General features: G+C 64.2%; 1 protein-coding gene across 1 annotated transcript in view; it reads right to left on the bottom strand.

Moving 5' to 3' along the window:
• Positions 1-25,978, bottom strand: part of CDH4 (cadherin 4) — a 500,399-nt gene that overhangs the window by 25,595 nt on the left and 448,826 nt on the right. Inside the window, exons 6-7 of the mRNA XM_038572777.1 lie at positions 18,259-18,403; positions 8,459-8,631 (exon numbers count right to left, since the gene is read on the bottom strand). Coding sequence (XP_038428705.1) covers positions 8,459-8,631; positions 18,259-18,403 — 318 coding nt within the window. The remainder of the gene's footprint in view (positions 1-8,458; positions 8,632-18,258; positions 18,404-25,978) is intronic.

Below are 25,978 nucleotides of genomic sequence, written 5' to 3'. Positions count from 1 at the left end.
GGGCCCCATTCGGGGAGGCTTCACCGGGACCCGGGGGGCCCTGCCGTTGGGGCTCAGCCTGTCTGATCACTGGGTGGGAAGGACGGGGACCGGGGCGGAGGGAGCCACCCAACCTCACGCCCCACCTGGCCTCCCAGGACCAGCCCCCACGCCCAGGGCCGGAGCAGAAGGCAGGAGAGGGCACAGGCCGACCCGGGGAGACGGATTTAGCCAGAGAAGGAACGTGTGGCTGGAAGGTGGAGTCACAAACCTTCCTTCCCCCTTATCACCGACGCACAGCCTCTCCCCGGGACCCCGTGGCTACTGCCCTTGGAGACACAGGGACACACGGGTGTATGTGCAGGTGCCCTGCGTGCAGGCTCATGCGTGTGTGTGGGTGTGTGAGTGTGTACGTGCGTGCAGGTGTGTTCGTGTGTGTAATGTGTACACGCGTGCATGTGTACGGGTCCTTGTGTACATCCGTGAGTGTACGCATGTGGACACCCGTGTGTGCGTGTCTGTACCTGTGTGCACGCCCACGCCTGCATGTACACACGTGTGCACAGCCCACCACCACTGGAAGGTGTGCCTGTCTTGCTTTTGGAGGCCGGGTGGGGGCTTCCCGGGCCCCTGTGGGGGGCGATCTCCCAGCCACAGGAAGGGTGGGTGGGGTCCCAGAGGCTGTGCCTCCCGTAGGGGGGGCCTCTGAGATCCGGCTTCGCGGCCCTGATCAGGGATTTGCATCCTGGTGGAGCCCCCGGGCTCCTGGGCTGTCGCTTCTGCTTTACAAAGTAGGCTCTTCAGACCCAGGAGCTGTCACCCTTTGCTCTTCTGCCAAATCCCCTTCTGGAACGGCACTGGAGGCTGAGGGGGTGGCCGTTACCTGGCGTCCCTGGACACAGATCCCCTGGTGCGACTGTCCCGCCGTCACCTGGGGGGGCTCTGGCCTGATGAGCTGTTGGCCGTTGTAGCACCTCCCGCTGGCGACCCCACGGAGCAGACCCGCTGTGGCACTCCTACCTCCCCGCGGCCCTGGGGTGCAGGGGTGCCACCCTCCTACTTTGTGATGGGCCGTGTGCCTGGGGCCCGGCTCTACGGGGACACAGAGATGACCCCGGACCCAGCTCTGGACCCACGGGGTCTCCAGTGCAGCTGGAGGGAGGTGGCTGGGTGGGGAGTGGGCCTGCAGGTGCCTCTGGGGGCTCGTCCGCTGGAGGCCAGCTGGCCACGGCTGCTCCCACCCGGACGCAGGTGCCCCCGCGCCCCCCGCCCCCTGCTGCCCAGCGTCTCCTCCCACTCGGCCGCATCAGCAGCGGTGCGGGGATGAACTCATTAAAATGTGATCTGGCCATTTCCAAGTTGAAGAGAAGGAAGAAAGCCACAAGGGGGTGGTCCCCGGGGTCTTTGCCTACCTCCCCAAAGCTCAGCGTTTAAATTTTGCAGAACATCCATCAATAATGCAGTCGCTGACCCGCCCTAGAAGAGCATCAAAGCCTCCTGCAGGCCCCGCGTCCCCGTCCCCACACCGGCCGCCAGGCCTGCATCCCGGCCTGCGTCGGGCCCGCGGCGTGGCCCCCCACAGGCTGCTAGAGCCGCACCCCCCAGCCTGAGAATGGTGTCCGAAGCTCCGGGGCTCGAGTCTCCCCTCCCATACGAGCCGTCTGTCGTGGGCCGGCGGCCAGGATGCGGTGGAGATTGAAGCTGAGAGCCCGGAGTCCACACTGCAACTCAGGCCCTCCCAGCGCCCCTCCTCCCTGGCCGAGGCTGGGGTGCTCCCGCTCTCTGGGTCAGTACCTGAGCCGCCAGGGGACGGGGCTGCGGGCTTGGAACTATAGGAAGGTGCGGGTTTTGGGTCCCTAAAGATCCCGTAAGACTGCGAGGGGCCGTGGCCCAGCCACGTGTGGGGGACACTGCAGCCTGATGAGGGTGACAGGTGATGGTCGGCGTCCCCAGGGACGGGGAGCCTGGGTGGGGCCCTTGACGCAGCCACCTCGCCCCGGCGTGGGCAGAGTGGGTCTGAGGACGTCGGTGGCCCAGCACAGCCCTGGGGCAGCTGCCACCCGCACCTGCAGAACAGGCCGGGGGCACGTTCACCTGGGCCAGGGGCACGTTTACCTGGGCCCCGAGCGGCCGGCCACCCACGTCAGCAGCAGGGGCGCCCCGGCCGGGCACGCAGGAGACACGCGAGCCTCTCACATCTTATGAGGCCCCTCCTGACATTTTAATCATGTAAAAACGCTCAATTTACACAGCTCTGCCTAATTAGACACGGTGGCAGTGACGTCCGTGGATTTTCCCCTCATAAAGACGGCTCTTGCTCTGCCGAACGGGAAGCTGGCTCGAGGAGGGTCTGCGGTGTTTCTCCCCCAAAGATGCTGCGCTTCCCGGGGCGAGGATCAATATTCCCACAGGGAGAGGAGGGGGAAGGCAGATTTGGGGAGGAGCCTCGTGGAGAAACCAGCTCACGTGACCTTCCTGCGGGGGCGAAGCTCTGGCACCTGGGTCGGGTGGGCCTGAGTGCCCGCCTGTCTCTGGGGTGGTGTCAGGGAGTGGGCACCCAGCTGGGCAGTGTGGACACCCTACTGGGCATCGAGTGGGCACCTGGCTGGGCAGCAAGTGGGCACCTGGATAGGCAGTGAGTGGCCACCCGGCTGGGCAGCATGTGGGCACCCAGCTGGGCAGTGGGTGGGCATCCAGCTGGGCAGCAACTGGGCACCCAGCTGGGCAGCAACTGGGCACCCAGATGGGCAGTGACTGGGCACCCAGATGGGCAGTGACTGGGCACCCGGCTGGGCAGTGACTGGGCATCCGGCTGGGCAGTGACTGGGCATCCGGCTGCAGCATCGAGTAGGCACCTGGATGGGCAGCAACGGGGCACCCGGCTGGGCAGTCAGTGGGCACCTGGCTGGGGCATTGAGTGGGCATCCAGCTGGGCAGCGAGTGGGCACCCAGCTGGGCTGCGACTGGGCACCTGGCTGGGCAGTGATGGGCACCCGGCTGGGCAGGACTGGCATGTCTCCTGGGGCCTCCACCCCCTGCCAGTGGCCGCCCCGCAGGTTTTACGGGGTGGGGGCGCCCTTGCTGTCATGTTTGCGCTGAGTGGCCTCACCCAGGGGTGTCTGGGTAACTCGGAGTGAGCCAGCGGGGGTGCTCCCTCGCTCACATCCGCCCCCACCGCTCTCTCGTTTCCTCTCCCCGAAGTTCAAAGGCGGACACGGTGGGGGTGCCTGTGAGCAACGTGGGAAGGGGACCCGGTGCGGGGTCCATGGCGGGCCCTCAGCCCCCCTTCCCCGGGCACCTGGCAGGGCGCTGCCTCGCTCTGTGCAGGGCCCCCTGAACGCCGTGAGGGACAGTAGCAATCTCCCGTCAGGGGTGAGCACTCTCTGCTTGTGCCGAATCAGCTCCCAGGGGAAGAGACCCGCCGCCCCCCCCCCCCAAATCCTGAGATCCTTGGAGCGTCCGTCTTGCAGCTCCAGGCTCTACTCTCTGATACGGTGCAAATGCCACCTTGTCCCGCCTCTATCAACTACTCACACTGTAGTATAAGATTTAGGGCATCACCTGGCAGGGACTGCAGCAATCTAGTAAGAAAGGCCCCAAGAGCCAGGACACCTGGGGGGGGCGCTCGGAGGCTGAGAAACACAACAAAACAAGTAATCGCAGCAGACGCTGATCCCCTGGAGTTGCAGCGGGAGGGCACAGTAGTTCTCCTTGGTAAGAACCAGGCGGGGTCACACACACCCAAAGCCTGGTCAGTCCCAGAGCAGGATGGGCGGGGCGGGGCTCTGAGGGCTGTGGGACACGCTGCCCGGCCTCGGGGGCAGAGGTCACAGCTCTGGGGCCCTCGCGCGTCCGTCCACCCCTCCGGCCTTTCCCCACATTCCTGCTGAGCCGGGAAGACCCGGGCCCGGAGAGGCGTGGAGGGTGAGGGCCGGCCTCAGCCCCGGAGGAGCGGGGAGCCCGCGGGACCGTGGGCGGCGTGGGCCCCGAAGCGCCGGGGCACGTGGTGCATCTCAGGCACCGGCTCCCGCCTGCAGACTCCCCGACACCCCTTCTGTCCCGGGACCTGGCCACCCCGCGGGGCTCCCCGCAGGCCCGGCACGAGACGCGGGGGGTGGCAGGAGTGTCCGCCAGCTGCTCAGGGCCCTCGCGGCGCGTGGTCCGGACGTGCCTGACGGCCCGTGTGTGATGATTCCACTCGGCGCGCTCAAGAGCCCGAGACCGCCCGCTCTGGGCGGAGGGGAGGAGGGGCCTTGGCCGCCGAGCAGCCCCCGAGGCCGCGGCCCCGACGCAGAGGCCAGGGCCCCCAGCGGGGACAGAGCCGGGGGGCGGAGGCCGGCGCCCTCCAGGCTGCGCGAGCTGCCGCCTGGTGCATCCCGGGGTTCTGAGAACGGGGGCAGAGGCCGGACTGCGGGGCCCGTGGCGGCCCCTCCTACGCCAGGGGCGCGGGGTGCGGGGCACGTGGTGACGCAGGGGCCGGGCCGGGCCGGGAGGGTCCCTGGGCGGGCGGTCTCCACTCAGGTGCGTGGATTCGCCCCCGGAGGGGATTCTGTTGCCATCAACCCCGACGGAGTGGGCTCCGGGGCTGAGGATGGGCCAGGGGACGTGAGGACGTGGCTCACAGGCTGGCGCGGCCCAGGCGAGGCGGCCAGTGGTCAGGGACACACGTGGGCAGAGCCCGGCTGAGCGAACGGGGACGGAGCGGGCTCTGGGGCCGTGGGGACGGCTCTGCATTTTGTCCCAAGTGAGAAAGAGGCCAGGAGGGCCTCGGTGTGGGCGAGGAGGGACCAGAGACTCGGGGCATCAGGGCTCATTGTGCTGCCCAGCGGAGGTACCCCTGGGGGCCTCTCTTGCCGGCCCCTGCCCTGCAGCCCCCCGCCTGTGTCCGGGGAAGGGCGCCCACCCCCATGAAGCCCCCTGGGCCTCGGCCCCCTGGGTACAAGGGGTCACCCCCGGGGTGTCCTGGTCAGATGCTTCTGTGGCAGTTAATGACTTGAGCCCCCCACGATGAGCCCAAATCCTCCCAAAGCCTCCAGTGGCCACTACGTCCTGTAACAGGAAAAGCAAGCACTAGGTGCACGGGGGCGCGCAGTGGGGCAGCGGGTGGGGGCTGGCTGATGGGGCGTGCAGTGCTGGTGGACGGCCTGGAGGAGGCGTCTCTGAGGACAGACTTTTCAGCACCCGACACCGGTTGGTTTGGCTGCTGTCCCCTTAGGTGTGGGTGCATAGACCACCATCAGCCCATGGACGGGGTCCTTCACGTCTTCCAGGAGGTGGGGGTCCTCAGAGGCAGGTGCCAGGACCCCCCTGCGGCCCAGGGAAGGCCCCCACGCGAGGGCGCGGGACGTGTCGGGGGTGGTCTGCTGCTCAGACCCCATGGCCTCGGGTTGGGGTCGTGCCCTTGGGTGTCTCGTCCCCTACCTGTCCCGCCCTCCTATCGGCAAAGCCCCCCTCTCGAGCACCCTGCCGCCCGCCACGGCCACCCCAGTTCCATCTGCCGGGTGTCCCGTGACGCCGTCGGGGAGCGGGTGCAGGCACGGGCTCCTCAGAGACCTGCCCAACGGATCTCAACACCAGCCGGCTCTGCCCCCGGCCCTGGGCCCGGACCGGGGTTCTGGGTGGGTGGCCGGGGACCTCCGGGGAGGCGTGCCAGATGGAGCAAATATAAACAGGGACGTGCCACCCACTTAGTTTTGAACTTCAGACAAACGCCAAATAATTTTTAGTGTAAGTATGCCCCACGCGACACTGGGGACGTACTTACGCTAGCCGTGGCTTGCCTGGAGCTCAAATCCCCCCCGACCTGTGTGGTGTCTGCAGGGTGGAGCGCGGCCCCTCCACTCGGCTCAGGAGCGTCTCCCCCTGGAAAGCGGCTGGGGAGCCCGTGTCAGGGCAGCGCACGCCTCCCCCGGGGAGCCCTCGGGTCCCCACCCCCGGGGAGGAAAGCCCGCTTGCTCAAGGCCGACAGTGCTGGCCGCCCCGGCAGGCTTTGGGGGTGCCCAGCGCGGCCCGGGGCTGGACGTGGCCCCTGGATGTGCTCTGTCCGCCTTGCCTGCTCTCGGTTCCAGTGAGATCTGGGGTGCGGCCTCTGGTGCCCTCCCTGCACCCCTGCGCCTAACTCTGCACCCCGGGTTGGGGCAACCGACGGGCACCTGCGTCTCTGGGGCCCCCACCACCTGCCCGCGGACGCCGGGCGATCGAGGGTGGGTCCAGGGTGCAGCTCAGGCCGCGGGCGCCCCGCTGCTTAGCTCACGCCTCTGAGTGAACGAAGGACCCCGCGGAGTGGCTCTGTGGGTGCTCGCGACACGTCAGATGTGTGATGCGCAGCGGTTGGAAAAGTGGGTGCTGGTCGTCCGTCCCAAAGAGCAGAGTGTACGACGGAGCCTACCAGCCCCCAAGGTTCAGAGCAAGGCCACCTCCTCAGAGAAGCCTCCCCTGATTTCTCCATCGTGAGCGCATCTCGTCGGTACATGACCCTTTGTGTGCCCCCCTGCACCCCCTGCAGCACATTCATTCAGGTTCTGCTCCCCACCCCCTACAGCCCCCCTGGGACCTCGGGGGGGCAGCCATCCATCTAACAAGCGCTCCATGCCCTGTGCCTCACCCACAGCACCTTTGTCTGAATTTTCTAAACAAGGAAGGAAAAAACAAATGTTTGTCCCTGTGTGGACCTGTCTGGTGGCCTTCCCCAGGGGTCACTGTCACGGCCTGCTGTCCACCTCCCCAGAGAACGGCAGCAGCTCTCCGGAGCCAGGAGGAGCAGCCCCTTGTCCTGATCCCTGACTCCAGGGCCTGGTCCGCATGGATGGGGCGCCTTCCCTGGTCCCTGCGAGGGCGGTGGGGCCCCAACAGATCCCCCCGCAGTGCGCCCACGGAGTCCTGAGGGCCTGTCCACCTCTCCTGCCACACGTGCCCCCCAACATGGGGCCCAGAGGACGTCTGAACCCCTGCATCTGAAGCCTCCCCACCAGTCCTCGCCCCCCACCCGGGCCCAGCCTCCCTGCTGGCCTGCCAGGCTGGCATCGCCGTGGGGCTCAGACGTGTCCCCTAACGTGCTCATGGCTGCGCCACCACGAGGTCACGTAGGCTACTTCTCGCATGCCCCTCCGCCCCAGCCCACCACCCGGGTACCATGGAGGAATGCCAAGGGGAGCTCCACGTGCCCTTCTCGGGGTGGGTGGGGGACACTTCCCAAGCTGCCACCGGGCATTTATTGATTTGGAAGGCGCAGGTCGGGCAGAGTGGCTGGACGTGTTCCGGCAGCATTGCCAGGGGTGAGGGCTACACTCGGGGAGTTTGGCGCCCCCCTCAAACCTGCCGGGACCACCAGGCACGGGAATCAGCCTGGGGGGGATAGAACCTGCTGCAACGTAGCCCCGAAAATCCACACCCAGCACGGCCCCTGGCTCAGTGCCCCCAGACCAAGGTGAGCCCTGGACCCGGACGGTGAGCCCACAGGCTTTCTGGGAGGGGGAGCCAGAGGCCATCAGGACAAGTGTGGCTACAGGCTCTGCAAACAAGCCCCCAGCGAGGACGCAGCTGGTCCAGGCTCTGCAAACAAGCCCCCAGCGAGGACGCAGCTGGTCCAGGCTCTGCAAACAAGCCCCCAGCAAGGAGTGAGAAGCTCATCCTGTTTACTCTGAGCTCAGTCAGGGTCTCCTCCCTGTCCCGGGAGCCACATGCTTTCGAGGGTAAACCGAGTCACGTATCCTCTAGAGGAAATGCTGGCCTCTGGTCACAGAGCAAGCAGGAGGCAGTGGTGGAGGCCCCGAGGCAGGAGACGATGACGCTCAGGCAGGGAGCTGAGAGTACTCGGTGCCGCCAGCCGGGGCTTTCAGCTGGGAGCGGCTAATGACTCCTCCAGGGAACCCGGAGGTAGGTGACCGGGACAGTGTCATCTACCCAGATGGGGACACGTGGCCCAGTGCCTGGAGACGCCCTGTACTCACTGGGAAAAAGCCTCTCCAGTGGCGGCTGCAGCAAAGCCGCCTTGTCCCACCCTCTCTGGACGCAGCCTCCTTCTGGGGTCTGGCCCTGGGCGGCGGGTGGACTATGGGGTCCAGCAGGGGTGCGGGCTTCCTGGGGTCACACAGGGTCGGGAAGGTGAGAATAAGCCAGTTTGGCTCCGATCCTTCCTGGGCTGAGCGGGGGGTGCCGCCCCTCCTGTGTGCCCCTCTGCGTCAGGGAGGGGACGCCAGGGTCGGGCACAGGACGGGTGCTCCAGGCGGGTGTGGGTGCAGACGCTCGAGACGGTGGTCAGGCGCCCCCGCCCCCGCAGCCCGGCCGTGGCTGCAGCCAGAGCAGCTCTCCCCTCGGGCCTGCCCGGAAACCTCATGCGGGACGGGCTCCCGGATGCGCTCCAAGGGCGGCGGCCAACTCCGAGGCACCGCCTCGTTGGGACCTTTGCTCCCAGCCGGGCGCGACAGGACACGGGCCCCCTGGGGGCCACGCTCCCCCCGCCCCACGATGCCCGCCTCACCTCCCGGTCCAGGCCGGCGGCCACGGTCACGATGTCCCCCGTCTCGCTGTTGATGGTGAACATGTTCTGGGACGGGCTCTGCGGCGTCTGCGTCACGATCCGGTACCGCACCATCCCGTTGGCCGTGGTGCCGTCGTCCGCGTCATTGGCCGTGACTGTCATCACGTAGGTGCCTGGGAGACAGAGAAAGCATCTCGGTGGAAATGATGCGCGGCGTCTGCGGCCACACCAGGCGGATCCCTGTGGACACGGGGGCAGCCGCACATCCTCCCCCATGCCGCGTGCCAGAGGCCTGCCCGTCGTCAGAGGCGGTGCCAGAAAGCAAACTGCTGCCCCACGTCCCTGCCAGGAACCTCTGAAGGATTCCTTTGGGACCGCAAGTGTCCTGCGACCCATGGGCTCTGACCTCCCCTCGTGGTGGCGGGCAGTGGGGGGACTGGGGCCCAGAGAGGAGGAGCAGCAGGGGGGCTGCAGACCCAGCTCCCACCCAGCGCTCCCCCCACCCCCCCGGGCCAGACGGTCCAGGCCTCGGCTCCCCGTGTCTCACGCCGAGTGTGGCAGGTGCCGCGGGGGCACTTGGAGGCGCACGGAGAAGGGCCAGGCCCGGTTCTGCAGGAGGCAAGGAGCCAGCGCTGGGGGTCACACGGGAAATGGGCTGAGAGGAGCCCGCGCGGGCGGTGGACGTGCTGGGGTGCGGGCCTCCCAGGCCCGAGGGGCTGGGGAGCTGCCCCCGCTGCCCCTTCTCGGTGCCCGCCTCCCCGACCGCGTGCAGGGCTGAGCCGCCTTCTGAGGGCGGCACCCGCAGCTCCCTCGGTGTCCCTGCCGTGGGCAAAGATAAAACCCGCCCACGGAAACCAGAGCCTTTTCACGGGAAAATACCAGAAGGTACAACGTGGGATAAGCCGGCCCGTGACCCCGCCGCCCGACACACCCGCCGTGGCCCCTTGGCTTCGTCTCCAGTCAAGGAGCCTGAATTTCAAATCTTTATCGCTGAGATGCTTTCGGCTCCTCCTTTTTGGAAAAAAAAAATCACCTTTATTACTGATCAAAGAAATGAAAGGGAGGCATGTTTCTCGTGCCCAAAAGGCAAACAGTCTTTACAAAGATACAGGGACGGGCACTCCGCCCCCCCCCTCCCCGGGGTCCGGGCGCTGACGGCCTCAGCTTCTGGAGGCAGTTTGGCCATCTGTACCCAAAATGCCTTTAAAATGTGTCCAGTTCACAAATCCACTTCTAGGAATTTGTCTTCAGGAAAAAACATCACAGCTGATTGATCCGTGCCCCGCGGCCCGTGCTCACGCCGCTCCCGATAGGAAGCACGAAACCCTCAACGAATATGACTAAACACCCACTGGGTGCCAAGCACCACGTTCGGCCTTGCGGGTCCGTGAGAAAACAGATCCACAAAATCCCTGGTGCACAGGAGGGGCTGCGGCTGTTAAATCCCCAACACGAGGATCCTCCTAGGGATGGAATGTTCTGTAACTTCTGTGTCAGCCCCAATACCCTGGCTGTGGTATCGTGCTGTGGTTCTGCCAAGACACGACTGACAGACGGAACACATGGGGAAGGACAGCCACCCCGACACGGTGACACAGTGGGGGGGCCCTTCACCGCCTCCGGGAACCAGCCTTGGGGGGCACCCACCATCCTTGGGAACCAGCCCCAGGGGGGTACCCAGAGCCCGAGGGAACCAGCCCCCCCGGGGGGGGCACCCAGAGCCTGAGGGAACCAGCCCTGGGGGGGCACCCAGAGCCCGAGGGAACCAGCCCCCCCGGGGGGGCACCCAGAGCCTGAGGGAACCAGCCCCCCCGGGGGGGCACCCAGAGCCCGAGGGAACCAGCCCTGTGGGGGCACCCAGAGCCTGAGGGAATCAGCCCTGGGGGGGCACCCAGAGCCCGAGGGAACCAGCCCTGGGGGGGCACCCAGAGCCCGAGGGAACTAGCAGGGGAGGTGACCCGCTGTCCTTGGGAACCAGCGCAGGAGGCAGCACTCGCTGCAGCTCAGACTTGGGCGGAACAAGACCCTGTCTTGTAACCGTCCAGGGAGCCCAACAGCCACCCTGGTACCAATGGGCCCAGAACGGGGGGCACTTGATCTAGGATGACGGCTCCCCCAGCTTTTGTCCTGGCTTCTGGCCCAGGGCCAGCCGGAGAGGCCAGCCCCCAGCCAACGACACGCGATGCCCACCTCCCATTCCCCGGGCCCACGGCCCCATCAGGGACCCCCGCCCTGAGCGGCCCCTTCCCACTGCGAAGCTCTCCGTGCTGCCGCCCCCTCGGGGTCTCTGCCCGACGCCCCGGTGCCGGCCGGCTCTGGACAAACAGCCTGTGCTGCTCCCGTGGGGTGGGCTTCGCGTATTTCCACGTTGCCGTCGGGGGAACCGGGTGGAGGACGTGGGGACCCCGTCTCGGCGGCACACTGCGTGTGGATCCTGGACACAAAGTCCAAGTGGGAGAGACCCCTGACCCGTGAGGCTCCCGTCTGGGGGTGCAGACAAGCCACAAGCATCACCCATAATAAATGCTATTAACCGCAGGACGGCAGGGCGCTGGTTACTCGAACAAATGGTGATGTTACTCGAACTTCGCGATGATGGAGCAGCGTGAGGCCACTAGAACGTCGCAGAAGGACACTTAATGACATTTGAGATTTCCATGACATCCGAGCGCCTCGCTGGGAAGGAATGAGGTTCCCGGACTGCTCAGTGTGACCCCAGCCTCTGAAATGACCACGTGTTTGTGCAAAGGAGGGGAGGCCAGGGGGCGTGGGGCGGACACCTCGACAGCCGTCTCGGAGCGTGGCGCCCCCTGCGATTTTGGTTTCTCCTTTGTGGTTTCTCTGGATCGTCCACGGTTCCTTCAAAGTCTATCACTCGATTGTCAGAAAGTAAAATGTTAATTAAAAAAAAAAAGAAAATAGAAAAAGAAATAAGGCAACTGAGCAACAGAAGCTGTGACTTCGTGTTTAGAGCCTAGAGCCTCGGTGTCTCCCAGGAAGCAGACTCGGCAAGCCCAGCGGGGTCGCCCCTCCACGGTCAGGCGGCCTGAGCGCTCGGCCCCAGCGTGACGGGGGCGCCGCGGGACAGCGGACATGAGCCGGGGCCAGGGAGGTGGGAAGAGGCAGGAGGAGCTCCTGAGAGCCCGGAGGGCCCCCCAGGGGAGGCGGCCTCTGTCCTGCCTGCGCATGGCCGAGACCCCACGTGTGCTGACCCGCTGACCCGGGGCCGGGCTCTAACCTGGGCCCTGAGCCGCGGGCCCCTGTGCCGCCGTCTGCTTCCTGTTCTGACCCCTGCTCTGACCCTGGTCATGGCTCCTCCCTCTGAGGCCTGGCGGTCCTCACGGCCTGCAGTGGACACTGTGGCCTCCTCCGTGTCCTTCTGTCCCGGGGTCTGGGTGGACAGACCCCAGGCCTGGCCCTAGAGGTGGCCCCCCACAGGCGGCGGCAGACGGCCTTGACCTCACGCCCTCCCACAGGGCTCGGGCGGGGCCGGTGGACGGTCTCCCTGGGGCACAGGGAAGGGGCAGGTGCAGGGAAGCTGCGCCAGGCGACGGGGACGGCTTGAAGCGGGGCAGCGTCATGAGCTCCGGGGTCTGGAGGCTAGAAGCCCAGCACCACGGCGTCAGCGGGCCACGCGCTCTCTGGCGGCGCCGGGAGCGGAGGGGCCCTTCCCGCCTCTGCGGCCGCTGTCACCGGCCTCCCCCGTGCCCCGCTCCCGATCGCCTCTTCCTAGAAGGGACACCAGTCCTAGTGGCCGGGAGCTCGTCTAGACCAATCACGTTGACGGTCCCGTTTCCCGGCAAGGCCGCATCCCGAGGGTCTGGGTGGAGCCCCGTCGGGGCGGCGGGCACCGCTCCACCCGGTACAGGGCTAAGCTGGGGCTGAGCTGGGCGGCTCACTGCGGTCCCGGCTGACCCCCGCTAACGAGGCACGGGAAGAGAGATCCCTCCAACCGGACGCCTTCCTGGGGCCTGGGGTCACGTCTGCGGCCCCGCCGGGCTCAGGGTGGGACTGGCAGTGTGTGTGCAGCCCGGATCAGACCCCGCTGCCGCTCCCGGGCCTGGTCCTGCAGCGTCCCTGAGCTCCTGGAAACTGTGGGTCCTCTTCTGGAAGCCGGATGTGCCCTGGGGGGTACCCTGGGGGTCCCCAGGGTGGGGGGTGCCCAGGAGCTGCCCGCGAGCTGGTGCCTGGGGCCGGTGTCTGGGCGATGTGGCCCGGCCTGCGGGCTGTGTCCCTGGCCCTCCTGCCCCCTCCGCGCCCCAGCGGCCCCAGTCACACGGAAGCGTCCACAGGTGCCACCCGGCGTGTCCGTGGAAGCCACGTGGCCGCGGTCCCGGGCCCCGGGGAGGCAGCGCTCCCGCCGGCCGCCCACATCTGCAGCGACAGGGCATGAGGGCGCGTCCGGGTGACGGGGAGCAGAGCTTTCATCCTTCCAGGGCTTTCTCTGCGCGCCTCCTCCGGCCGCTCTCGCCAGGAGCCAGGCTTCCGTTCTCCTTGGCAAACGAAACAGAACATCCGGCTCGTGTTTTCATCTCAGGGGGGACGCTGCCTGCCGCCCCAGGGCGCGGCCGTGTCTGCCGATCATCATCGCACCCGCAGGAAACGGGAGGAAGCCGGGGGGTCGGCTCTCGCGCGGAATCCGTGTACCAGCTCTGCCTCCGCCTTAAAGGATTAATTTCACAAGCCTTAAACTGCAGTTTAATTTGAAAACTAATTCAGCCCCATAATTGGCTTTCTGCTCAAATCACTGAGGCTAAAGATTTAAATTCTTAATATTCAGATGACTTTCAAGTATCTGGCACCATCTGTGCATCAGTCCGTGGCACTCATCTCGGGGAGACCTCCGCCGGCACAGAAATAAAATAAATAAATAAACGGGCCACTAATAGAATAATCTATTTAAGCAAAAAAACTCGGCGTTATCTAGATGAAGGTTTCTTTGACTTCATTTTCAGCATATAGATTTCTTTGCTATTTAATATTTTAAGGCGACATTAATTTCAAAATTTATAATACAGGCCCTCACACGGTTACAAGGGGGTTGGGGAGATCAGGAGTTCCAATTAAAGTCTTTTTTTTTTTTTTTTTGTTAGTTAAAAGATAATCACTGTGGATTATTACTCTTTCCTTGCGAGGCTGGAGGAGCCTGCCGCGTAGGACCGAGGGCCGAGCAGCCCCGAGCTCCAGGACGCAGCACCAAGTGGCCTCCAGGGGGTCAGGCTAGGACTGGGTTCGCTGAGTCTCGCCCTCGTCCGGGTGCAGAGAACAGCCTTGGTGCAAGCGGCTACAAGCTGGGAAACTAAGTCAGCGAGTAGCGCAGTGTTAATGCAGCGCCGAGGAGGAGCCATAGGAGAGCCGAGGGAGGAAGAGGGGCCGGCGTCCCAGGGGCCAGTGGGGCGGGGGGGACATCCAGGCCAAGGGCACCGCATGTGCAAAGGTCCTGAGGCAGGAAAAGGCTTTCCTCTCCCGAAGGCCGTGGATGTTTTCTCCTCTGCCTTTGCCCAGGTGTGCGTCTGTACCAGGCGTTAGCAGGTGTGCAGCACACGGATTTCTGGCTTCCTCAGCTGAACGATGGGCTCCTTGAGGGTGGGGTTGATATTTCCCTATCCTGGAGAAGGCGCTCTCACATCACATGTGCTCTCCCAGGGCGGGAGAGTTTTGTTTTTTTTTTTTTTTTTTTAAATGGGTCACTGCGAAATGCAGCAATTTAATTTTTCTCCAATCAAAATAAGAAACAAACCAGTATGATCTCATTTCTATTAACTTTTGAAGGTTTACAGCAGTTAAAGTATTTTTGATTCTATGTATGAAGATTAAAAAAATCATTTTTTTTTCATAAAATACAAGAGCAACCAATTTCACCATCGAGTAAAAGTAAAAACTGGGATTCTTTTTAAAATTAGTCCAAAGTGGGATTTTAGGAACTTAGTTGTAGGCTGCTGCGCTGACACCATGACAAACCAAAGTGTAGGGTTGGGTCTCGTTTTGTTTCGGTTTTCTTTTCAATATCCAATGCTCATGGATTAAGTTCTGGAAATGTTCCACTTGTAAGGCCGGGATCTGTTTGGATTCCACCACGGGTGTGCTCCTTCTCCCCTTTCTTCCTTCTGCCCGATAGTGGATGCGATGCTTGGAGGAGCAGCGGCCTCTGCGACCACGAGCTGAGCAACGAGCAGGGGACGCATGGACCGTGTCAAGCCGTCCCCCAAGCCCTTATGGGTACGAGCCGGGTTTTCAGTGGCTTGAGGTCATGAGCACTCCACACAGACGGGGGCGGGGAAGCAGTTTGTACAACGGTTGGTTGGCACCGTGACTCGGGAGTTGGACGCCGGGGCTCCCGTCCTGCCTCCACCTGCTACCAGCTGCACGTCCCTGCTTACCTTTCCACGCCTTCGTTCCCTCATCTCCAGAGTGGGGAAAATGGACGTGCCTACCCCGTAGGGCCACCGCGGGGTGGAATGAGGGCTCCGAGCAGAGCCAAGCAGTGGGAAGGGACGGCGGGCAGTGGCCATTCCAAAATCCAGGACGGGTGACCTCACGATGCAGCTGTTCAGCCACCTGGCTGTGGTCACAGGAATCGACACACGTGGTGAAGCTGCATGGAAGTGTGTGCACGTACGCACACACGTGCCTGTGCACACGCAGGTGAACCTGCCGACACCTGAGCGAGGTCCGAGGATTGCCCCAGGGTCATGGCCCTGAGGCCCAGGGACAGATGGCCCTGGGGTCGGTGTCCTGAGGCCCGGGGACGGCCCTGGGGTCAGCGTCCCGGCATGATCACACATGACGGTTCTGCATACCGTTGCCACTGGGGGAAGCGGTGAAGGTTTGCGGGGCGTCTCATGTCTTACACCTGCGTGTGTTGGCGCCTAGCTGGCATCCGGCTCCCTCTTCTGGAGCAACGATCCGGTTTCCTTTGGTGAATCCACGCGGGCCGCATGCTCAGGCTGTAGGACTGGGAGGGGCTAGACCCGGACTCTGTGGGTGCCTGAAGGGTGCTCACAGTCCTCGCCCGGCCGAGGGGACGCCCTCAGGCTGGGCACGTCTCCCCCCGCACCCAAGCCAGATCCCAGAGATCCGCGGCCGCCAGCAGGAGGTGGTCCCTCTCGGGGCGCAGCTGAGTCTGCGGCTGCTGGAGCGTCTTGTCCGCAGGCAGAGAGGCCTCCCTGAGAAGGAGCCAGCACCGGGACGGGAGGGTGGCTGCGGCTGGCAAGGCCCTGGCTGGTCCCACTCTGGCCACGGCCCCTGAGGCTGCCGCCCGCCTCTGCACCCCGCAGTTACGTGGGCCAGTGCGCTCCCTTTTCCAGGGGGGCTGTCGAAGACCCGGACGTCTCACAGCTGAGGTGGGAGTGGAGGACACTCTTGGCCCCAAACCACAATGACCGCTGCCACACCAAGCAGGACAGGCCACCCCGGGACTACCACACCCTCCGAGCCTGTCCGGTCCAGCGCCACCGGGGATTTCACGCCGTGGAGGGGCACCGGGGCCAGATCGTGGGGTGCACGTGGGCTCCGCCTGGGACCCCAGTCAAGAGTCACTCTGCTGGTGGCCCCAAAACGAACTACCCAAACCTTAAGAGACTTGTCTGTGTGAGTCAGTATTTGATACATCTTTCCGTGTTTCCCCCTTAGAACGTGCACGTGTGACCCTTCCCTCGCCCCTCACGCCAGAGAATAACCACTAACTTCTGGGGCGGGGTCTCCTCACCCCGCAAGGGTGCCATGTGATGCCCTTTGTTGTGGGGACTCGCCGGCGCACGGGAGGACCCCACGGAGACTATTTCGGGGCCTGGAGCTGCCCGCCGGCCCCCGGGATGCAGGGCGATGCTTTGGCGTCTACTCGGCCTCGACCAGCCCCATGCGGGGTCAGGGCGTCCAATGGCAGCCTGGTACGGCTCGTCCTGGGCTTGGCACAAAGCCGTGGGGTCCCCGTTCCCCTCTGAGGGCTGTTCCGGGATCACAGTCAGACGTGGGGTCCCCCAGGGACCCTGAAAGTCAGTCCACACGTAGTGCAAACTGTCCATGAAAGGCACAGGAGTGAGGGGGAGAGGGGCTCAGTCCTGGGGCGCAGCCGTCGGGGCTTCCAGGCCACGCATCCCAAGCAACGGTGGAGCTGGGGCCATGGGGTGGGGGTGGGGGCTCCAATCTCCAGGCTTAAAGGCTCATCAGGATTTTGAGGAGGAGACACAGCAATTTGCTGCTTTTGTCATGCTAATGAGCAAAGCACGTTTGGGAAGACTTTCTCCATCGATTTGTTTTAAAATGAGACGCGGGAGGTTTGATTCCTGACATCCAGGCGCCTCTGCAGGGTGGTGTGGGTCGCGGGCAGGGAGGCCCGCCAGAAATAATGTCACATCCCGGCCCCTCACCGGCACCGGGCTGGCCTGCGTCTGTGATTCTGAGACAATCAATCGGAAACACAATTCACCTTGTTGAAGAAGCAGCCCCTGGAGATGGGGCTCTGACAACCTCCTCCGGGCGGAGACGCGATGATAAATGCTTGGCCTCGCGCTGTGCGGGCCGTGCGCTGACCCCTGGGCGCCGCTCCCAGCTCCTGGTGCTGGGGCTCTCGTTTGCCCAGAGCCACCGGCCTCCCCGGGAGCCCAGAGGCCCCCCTCCCGGGCCCAGGGACCCGCCCGCCCGCCGGGGCAGATCGCCCGCTTGAGCACCGACGCCCGGTACACGGGGTTCGCATCCGCAGGCGCGCTGTCCCCCAGCCACGCCGGGTGCTGCCGGCCGCACGGGTGCGCGTAGGAATAGCTGTCCCCTGCCTTCCAGTGCAGCTGGCGTCGTGCTTCTCCGTGGCTACTCCCGGCGGCCCCGGGGTGCCTGGCTCAGCTCCGCCGGCCCAACCCCGGCCACACGGTTGTCCCCAGGATGAGCCCCTGCCCGGCCCCGCAGGAGACCCCAGCGCAGGCTGCAGTGCACGGAACCCACCCCGGGGGCTTGTCTGCCCACAGCCCGGGCCCCCCCACGGAGACTGACTGGGGGGTGCGGTGGGCACTTCCAACCCACGCCAGGTGCCCTGCTGGTCCCTGGGCAAGGGCTAGCGTCGGCGGGGATCCTGGCCCATCCGCACCCAGGGGGCTGGGCCGCTTGCTTCACCTCCTCCGACCTTGCGCCTTGTCTTTGCTGCGGGGAGAGGGAGGGTGCCCACGTCTTGGGACTCAGGGGTTCTGACACGTGCTTGGCAAGGCCGTGGCACATGATCCCCCGTGGTCAACACCACGAATGCCAAATGGAAGTCTGGGCAGATCGGCCCTTGGGTCAGCCCTCCAGGGGACGGCGGGCACACGGCTCGTGTCTTGGGGCTGCGGGAGTCTGGCCTCTTCATGGGCTTCCCCGGGGGCTCGGAATAAAGGGAGAGTGTGGTGCGGAGACCTGGGAGGGCGGGTCTTCTCTCTGACCTCATCTCCTGCCCCAGGACCTTTGCCTATGCCTTTTCCTTCCTCAGGCTCCCTTCCAACACACCCCAACAGCCCTTATCTCCGAGTGGCTTCGTGGCACACCTCAGCCCTCTGCCTACAGGTCACCTCCACAGAGGGGCCCTCCCTGATTGACAGGCTCCTTCACAGTGCTCTGTGTCCCTTGGGTTCCTTCTGAGCCTGACCCTCAGCACAGTGGCATTACACGCTGGTCTTAGCCCGTCTCTTATCTGCAACGCCCCCTCTGCACCATGGAGCCCGTGAAGGAGGGGCCCTGCTCCCAGGTCACACGCCTGCTAAAAAATGCATCAGTGGGGGAGGCCTGAGGGCCATCGGGGCTCCCAGATCCTGGGGCCTCCTCGTCCACTGGCTCACCTGGCTTGGAGCCCTCGTCCACGGAGCCGTTGTAGACCTGGTTGATGAACTCGGGACGGTTGTCGTTCATGTCGATGACATAGATGTACAGGTCGATGGGGTTCTCCACCTTGTTGCCGTTCATGTCCACTGCGTGGGCTCTGAGCTGGAAAGCAGCACAGACACCGTCAGCCTTGGGGACGGCCGCCGGCATGGCTGGCCCACTGCTCTGGGCTGGGGGTGACAGAGGGCCTGGGCCCCTCGGGGACGGTCTGGGCGGGGGTCAGCCCGGGGCACGTCACAAACTCCTCTGAGCCTCGGTGCTCTCTGCTGCAGAAATGGGGAAGGCCTCTTAGAGGAACCTCAGGTTTTGGATTTTTTTTTTTTAAAGATTTTATCTATTTATTCATGAAAGACGCAGAAAGAGAGGCAGAGACACAGGCAGAGGGAGAAGCAGGCTCCATGCAGGGAGCCCGATGTAGAACTCGATCCTGGGATTCCAGGATCACGCCCTGAGCTGAAGGCAGGTGCCAAACTGCTGAGCACCCCAGGGATGCACAATTTTTAGAATTTTTTAAAAAAGATTTTATTTATCTATCTGAGAAAGAGAGAGAGAGAATGGAGAATGTGAGCAGGGGTGAAGCAGAGGGAGAGGGAGAAACAGACTCCTCGTTGAGCGTGGACCCTGACTCGGGGCTCAAACCCAGGACCCTGAGGTCATGACCTGAACTGAAACCCGGAGTCAGATGCTCAATTGAATGAACCACCGGGCACCTCATTTTTTAAATTTTTCATTCATTCATTCATTCATTCATTCATTCATTCACCATTCATTCATTCATTCACTGAACCAATACCTGTCAAGGGCTTCCGTGTAGCAGGCACCGGTCGGGCCCTAGCCGTTGCTCAGTGGCCCAGCCGTGGCCCAGCCCTGGGGCTGCTCACCGAGGAGGGAGACGGACACCAGGAGGGGACAGACACAGGTACCCCAGGAACTGGCAGCGACCGGCTGGGGCTGGGGGGAGGCCAGGCAGGCCTCTTGGAGGAGGTGACGTTTGAGCTGGGGCTGGATGAAGGGAACGGGGAGAAGAGCAGGCATGGAGGGCTCCACAGGGGACATGGAGCGGCTGAGGTGGGGGTGGGGAGGCCGTGCGGGGAGAACGGGGTGAGGCGCTCTGCGAGGTCCCCCACCAGGGCTGGGACTGCTGCGCCGCTGTCTGCCGACACCCGTCCCTGTGAGCCGTTCACACGGCAGCTCCATGTCTCTGCGACAGGACGGCGCCATGCCAAGCGCTTGAGGCCTGTGGGTGCGACGTGTCTCCAGGCTGGGCAGCCACGCGGTCCTCTCCAGCCCCGCGGCTTGGGTTTGGTCCTGACAGCGGAATCGTACCCTTAACATGGGGGGTGTAAGGAGCAGCTGGAGGCTGGTGTCTGCCGGGAGGTGGCCTGTATTGTTGCACAGACGCAGGTCAGGCCCGAGTCCTGGGGCCGCAGCCCGTGGGGCCACACGTGACGGCGCACTTGGTGCCTCGGCTCCGAGCACTGCATGGAAGGGTCGTGAGGCGCCGCTTGTGGTTTAGGCCGAGCCCTGTGCCCCGTCCTGCAGGGACGCTCCTCCGGCGGCAGCCAGGTGACCCCTCACTGTGTCAAATGCAGCCAGGTGGCCGCGTGCCGAGTCGAGGTCGAGGAGCCGCTGAATCCAGGTCCTTGAGCTGCGATGACAGGTAGAGTCTTCTAAGGCACAACTGGCTTTGGCGTGGTCCGTAGCAGCAGCGGCAGCCTGGCGGTGAGGGGGTGAGGGCCGGGGGTCCTCCTGCCTCACCCCACTGCACCCCCACACTTTTTGTGACATTTGTGGCTTCTGTGGGGAGTCTGTAAGGCCCGCCCCTGCCATCTGCCTTGGGCTGGGCCTGCGCTGTGGGCCTGGGGGGTCCCGTCATCCGATGGCGCCTTCTGCTACCTGCCAACCTGAGCAGCTCATGCGAAGGGAAGTTCCTGCCCTGTGATGCCGTGAGCAGGACAGTTGTCCCTTCTCACCACGGGACGGAGACGGTGGAGCACGAACGCATGGGCTGGGGGCCGGGGGTCGGGTCCCTGTGGGAGCCGGAGGGGGAGGAACCGGGGTGCACCTGCCGCCTCGCGGGGGCTCGCTGTGCTCCGTGTTTTAACTGCAGGCCGCTGGCCTCCTCCTGGAGCACGGGCCGTGGAACACTCCACGAGGGCCCTGGACGCACCTGCGGGCGCCAGAGCCTTCCTGTCGTCGCCGGCACTGAGCAAGCGGCTGCTCAGGGCTGGGCAAGGGCCCCAAGCCCGCCTGTGTGACCCGCCTCAGCTTTCACTAGGACCCGAGAGACCAGTCCTGTCCTGACCTCTGTTTGACGGATGGGGAGCGAGACTCAGGGAGATGAGGAGGTTTGCCCGAGATGAGAGTAGTGGCAGGACTCAGTAGCAGGTCTTGTTTATGGAACCCTCAAAAGAACCTTCTAGAGAATCATCCTGCAAAGCAAACAGGGCCAGTCTTCATTTTGTGCATTTGTCCCAGGGTGACGGTGTCCACAGCTCATCAGTTTGCTCTCAGCAGGGAGATGGGTCTGAGGCGCCTGAGGCTGCGGGGGGTGGATCCCCAGATGTGGGTGCAATGGGGGGTCGCTCTGAGAGCAGGCCGCGTCCCGTGGCAGGGCTGACCTGTAGACGGGGGAACGTCTGGGTAGGAGCCGGCGGCCGGCGGGCGTCAGAGCCTCGAAGCGAAGGCAAGTTCAGTGCTCGGCTGCTGGCTTGAAAGCGGAGGGGGCCACGTGCCGAGGCCTGCAGGCGTCCTTAGGGGTGAGCGGGGCCCCGGTCCACACAGTGAGGAGGTGGGGATCTGACCTGCCACAACCTCGACGAGCAGGACCGACGACCCCAGGTAGGCATCACCTCGACTTCCACCTTGTGAGACCCTGAGGCAGAGCCCACTGGCTTCTGACCTCCAGAACGCGAGCCAGGAAATGGGTGTTATTTTAAGCCAGTAGGTTTGTGCTGGCTTGTTCTGCAGTGTAGACAGCTTGCATGCCTGGGGGCTGGCACTGCCACCCCAAAGGCTCTGGTGGGCGTCCTGTGAGGTGCACATCCTGAGACGGGGTCGCGCTGGAGTCTTACGAGGAGGGTGAGGCCCGCCTGGAGGGGCTTCCCAGCCCTGGGGGTCCCGAGCTGGAGAACCGAACATGAGCTTTCAATCCAGAATTCGGCAAATGGCACTGGTGGCTCCTCTGATCTGGGTCCCATGGTTTCCTGCTGACTTGTCACTCCAGGGGGGTGGGGAGGGGCTAGGGGTGATGCTCTGCAGGCCGCAGCCGGCGGTGGCTCCGGGAGACATGCCTCACTCTGAGGTGTGCCCGAGGAGGTGGAGGGGGCAGCCCTGCAGAGCTCATTTGCTGGTTCATGACGAGCAGGAGACATGCAATACGTGGCTGGATTTCCCATCTCCCAGGAGGGAACCTCAGGACGTGGTGGGAGAACAAGAGAACGTGGGCCAAGTGTCAAGATGAGCACATCACCCCGAGGCCCAGACGTGAGCCGAGTGTGCAGGGACAGGTGGACAGTGTCCCCTTGATGTTCTCTGCTTCCTCCCTGGCCGGCTTGGGTGAGGAGGGGCCGGCGCCTGCAGGGGACAGAGGTGGTTGGGGAGGACCGGGGCCTCCCCTCTGGGGCAGCATGTGACCCCGGATCCCCGGGGACTGCGGCCCGAGCCCTGGCTTTTCCGAGGGGGCCTGTTGCAGAGCCATCCGGCTGCAGATGCCGCGCGTCTCCTGGGCAGAGCCGGGCGGGGCGAGGCTTCGGAACCACGTCAGACACACGGAATGGACGGAGGGGGGGGGGTGCGTGTGCGCGGTGCACGGCCTGGGCTCCTCTGCACGACGTCAGCCGCCGCCTTGGCACTTGGTGGGTCGACATCCCGCCTTGAGCAAGGCGGCAGGCGACACTCGCTCCCTGGCGTGGCCTCGGCTGTCAGACGCTCCTTCGTGTCCTCCTGGGCCGAGCCGTGAGTGGGCGGCAGGTCACCCCGGGGCCCTGAGTCTCTGCCGGGCGGTGGCACCAGCGGCTGGGGTGCGGCAGGAGGCCGGGCCACAGGGTTCCCGGGGAGCTGGCACCTCCAGCGCCGAGTCCGGTGAGAAATGCCGAGGAGGGACTGTTAGCCGGAAACACCAAAGGCAGGTCTGCCTGTGAGCTCAGGGTTTCCAAAGCAACGAAAGCGGATGCAAGGAGAGCCTGCCCGCCCCCCCCCCCTGCGTGGGCGCCGTCGGGTGGGCTGCGGTCCGCAGGTGCAGGGGCCGTGTCCTCCGAGGCCGGCTTGGCCGAGAGCCCAGCGCGCAGGCCCGACGCCCCGCCTCACGCACCCGCGGGCACGGCTGCCCAGGCCGCACACTGCGGTGCCCAGGAGGGGCCGCTTCCCCGCCAGCTTGGCCACCGTGAGAACCCGAGGGACACGCACCCCCGTCTGCCCCCCCGGGGCCGTGCCTCCCCGCCCCCACGGCCGCCGCGCTCTCTGCCGTGTCTCTGCTCCGTCTCATCTCCCTGTGATTCTCTCTCTGGCGCTGTCTCTGTCCCTTTGTCCGTCTCAGAGTCTTGCCGCAGTGGGGGCCGACCCGGGAGCTGCCTCTCCGTCCCCAGCGGCGCCGCAGACGTGAGTGGACGGCCTGTGCCGCCGGGTGGGAGCCCGCCGCCGGGGGGGAGGGCGCGTCTCTGGCTGCCGGAGCACCGTGCCGCTGGCTTGTTGGTTCAGCGACCTGCTGTGTGGCTCATGTGGGAGGCGCTCCACCTCCACTCCCCAAAGCCGGGATCCTGCCGTCCCAGCGCTGGGCCTGGGGTGTCAGCACGAAGGTGGGCGGGGGGTGAGGTGCCGCCAACACCGAGCCGCCGTCTCGGGGGGCCCAGGAGCCGGGGGCCTCCAGGAGTGGCCGTTGGCGTGCAGTGGCTCTGGGGCTGTGTGCACCGGGGCCTGGACGGCCCCGCAATCCTTGGCCCAGATGGGGGCCCCCACTTCACCTTGCACCCACAGCCGGAAGCCGTAGGCGGCCTGGACGTCCGGCTGAGCGGGGCCTCCCCGGGGCGGCCTCTCCCCGCCAGGCTCACCGGCCCGCGGGGCAGCCTCCCAGTCTGGAAGCCAGAGAAGACACCTGCAGGGACGGCAGGGGTCGCTGGAGCCCCAGGGAAGGCGGGAGCGGTGCCGGCCCGAGAGCGCCCCGTCCCAAGCCGCCAAGCCCGGCCTGGCACTCCAGCGCACGCCCGACAGGAGCCGGGCCAGCCCCGCTGTCAGGGCCCCGGAGAGGCAGAGGCTGCGCTCCTCGGCCCAGGAGGACGGCTCTAAGCGGCCGCGGTAATTAACGACAAATCTGTCTAATCTCAAACGAGGTGAACATGATCATCAGCAAGTGGCCTCCCTGTGGGGCCGTCTGGACACAAAGCTCTCCACGGTGGAGGAGGCTCTGCAGGTCACGGGCTAACCAGGGACAAACGGCACAGGGGCACCCGAGCAGGTGGGCTGCGCGGCCAGGGAGCAGCACCCCTTCCTTCTCTTCTGGAAACATTTGCTCCCTTTAGACTCCAGGACACAAATGCAGGGTAGACAGACAGCAGGGAGGAGGAGGAAAGGGAGGAGGAAGAGGAGGAGAGGCAGGGAGGAGGGGGAGAGGCAGAGAGGGGGAGGGGGGGAGGGGAGGAGGGGGAGGGGGAGGGGAGGAGGAGGGGGAGGAACAGGGAGTAGGGGTAGGGGAAAAGGGGGAGGAGGATGGGAGGAGGAGGGGGGAGGAGGAGAGGGAGGGAGGAGGAGGAGGGGCAGGGAGGAGGCAGAGGGGCAAGGAGGCAGGACAGGGGAGGAGGGGCAGGGAGGAGGCAGAGGGGCAAGGAGGCAGGACAGGGGAGGAGGGGCAGGGGGAGGGACGGTGCATCCCCAGTGTCTGGCCCCGAGCAAGGGTTTGCTCTGGGAACAACCACACCTCATTTCCCCAGTGCCTCAGAGGAGGCCTGGGAGCCCCTTCCAAGGGGGGAAGGCACCCCTGAAATTGCCTGCCCAGAAGCCAGCGGCCAAGTGTGCCTGAGTGTCAGTGCCGCCCGCTTCTGGGGCCTATGTCTGCGTGTTTTCCTCCACATTCCCTGGGCCGTGAACAAAATCATCAGTCTGGCTCAGAAAAGATACGATGATTTTCTTTCAGATACTCAGGCATCCAAGGGAGGAAGCTCTTTTTCCAACCAGCTAACAAGACCATCCACTTCCCTTATATCCCTTCTCTCTGACCCTGGCCCCCACCGTTTGAGGGGCAGCCAGGACAGCACCCACATGCCCATTTCCAGCGGCGTCTCTGGGGCAGGATGCAGACGCACGTCAGTGCCCACATCCACTGTTCTCAAGGCCTGTGGTCTGAAGAATCTGGGGACACAGCCTTTCTTAGGGGCTTCAGGACAAAAGGCTTTGATGCCTCTTAATCCCACCACAGGGTAAGCTCTCCCTGAGTGGGGCTGTGTTTACTCATGTTGTCATTGCAGGCCTCCTGCCGAGCACAGGGCCTGACACATACTGGGTGCTTGGGAAATGTTCCCTGGATCAGTGGATGGATGGATGAGTGGATGGGTAGATGGATGGATGGGCAGATGTGTGGACGCAATGGATGGATGGAGGGATGGATGGAGGGATGGATGGATGATGAGCAGATGGATGAGGAATGGATGGAGGGAGGGATGGGCAGAGAGATGAGTAGATGGATGGATGCATAGATGGATGGAGGAATGGATAGATGAAGGAAGGGTTGAATGGATGGATCAATGGATGGATGGGCAGATGTGTGGATGTAATGGATGGATGGATGGATGGATGGATGGATGGATGGATGGATGATGGATGGACAAATGGATGAGTAGATGGATGGAGGCATAGATGGAGGAACGCATGGATGAAGGAAGGGATGGATGGATGGAGAAATGGATGGGTGGATGGATGGATGAGTAGATAGACGGAAGAATGGATGGATGGATGGATGGAGGAGTGGATGGATGAAGGAAGGCATGGGTGGAAGAATGGATGGATGGATGAATGAGTGGGTGGGTAGATGGATGGATGGGTAGATGTGTAGACAGAATGGATGAATGGAGGGATAGAGGGATGGATGGAGGGATGGAGGGATGGATGGATGATGAGCAGATGGATGAGGGATGGATGGAGGGAGGGATGGACGGAGGGATGAGTAGATGGATGGATGCATAGATGGATGGATGGATGGATCAATGGATGGATGGGCAGATGTATGGATGGGATGGATGGATGGATGGATGGATGATGGATGAACATATGGATAAGTAGATGGATGGAGGCATAGATAGATGGAAGAATGCAAGGATGAAGGAAGGCATGGATGGAAGAATGGATGGATGGATGGATGGATGGATGAGGGATGAAGTGGGATACACAAGAGGTAAGAGTCTGGGTGAATGAGTCATAGTTTCTCCTAGAAGCTGCTGTGTAGAGGGATGTCTGGGACTAGTGAACTGGGGATTTCTGGAGCTGTGAGCCTGACTTTGATTCCACACCCGTGTCGCTACTCCTTGGAGAAAACCATAGGGCTGGAGCTCCTCATCCATGTCAATTAGCCTCTGTGCAGCTGAACCCACTCGGGACTCGGGCAACCAGTCTGAGACAGGAAACCCTTGTGACTAAGAGAGGGTGGACCAGCCTCCTAACCCAGAGTTCCCCAGGTCCAGTCAGCCTAGC

Source organism: Canis lupus, chromosome 24, assembly GCF_011100685.1.
Source record: "Canis lupus familiaris isolate Mischka breed German Shepherd chromosome 24, alternate assembly UU_Cfam_GSD_1.0, whole genome shotgun sequence".
NCBI classification, from domain to species: domain Eukaryota; kingdom Metazoa; phylum Chordata; class Mammalia; order Carnivora; family Canidae; genus Canis; species Canis lupus.
This window is presented reverse-complemented; position numbering and strand designations above follow the sequence as displayed.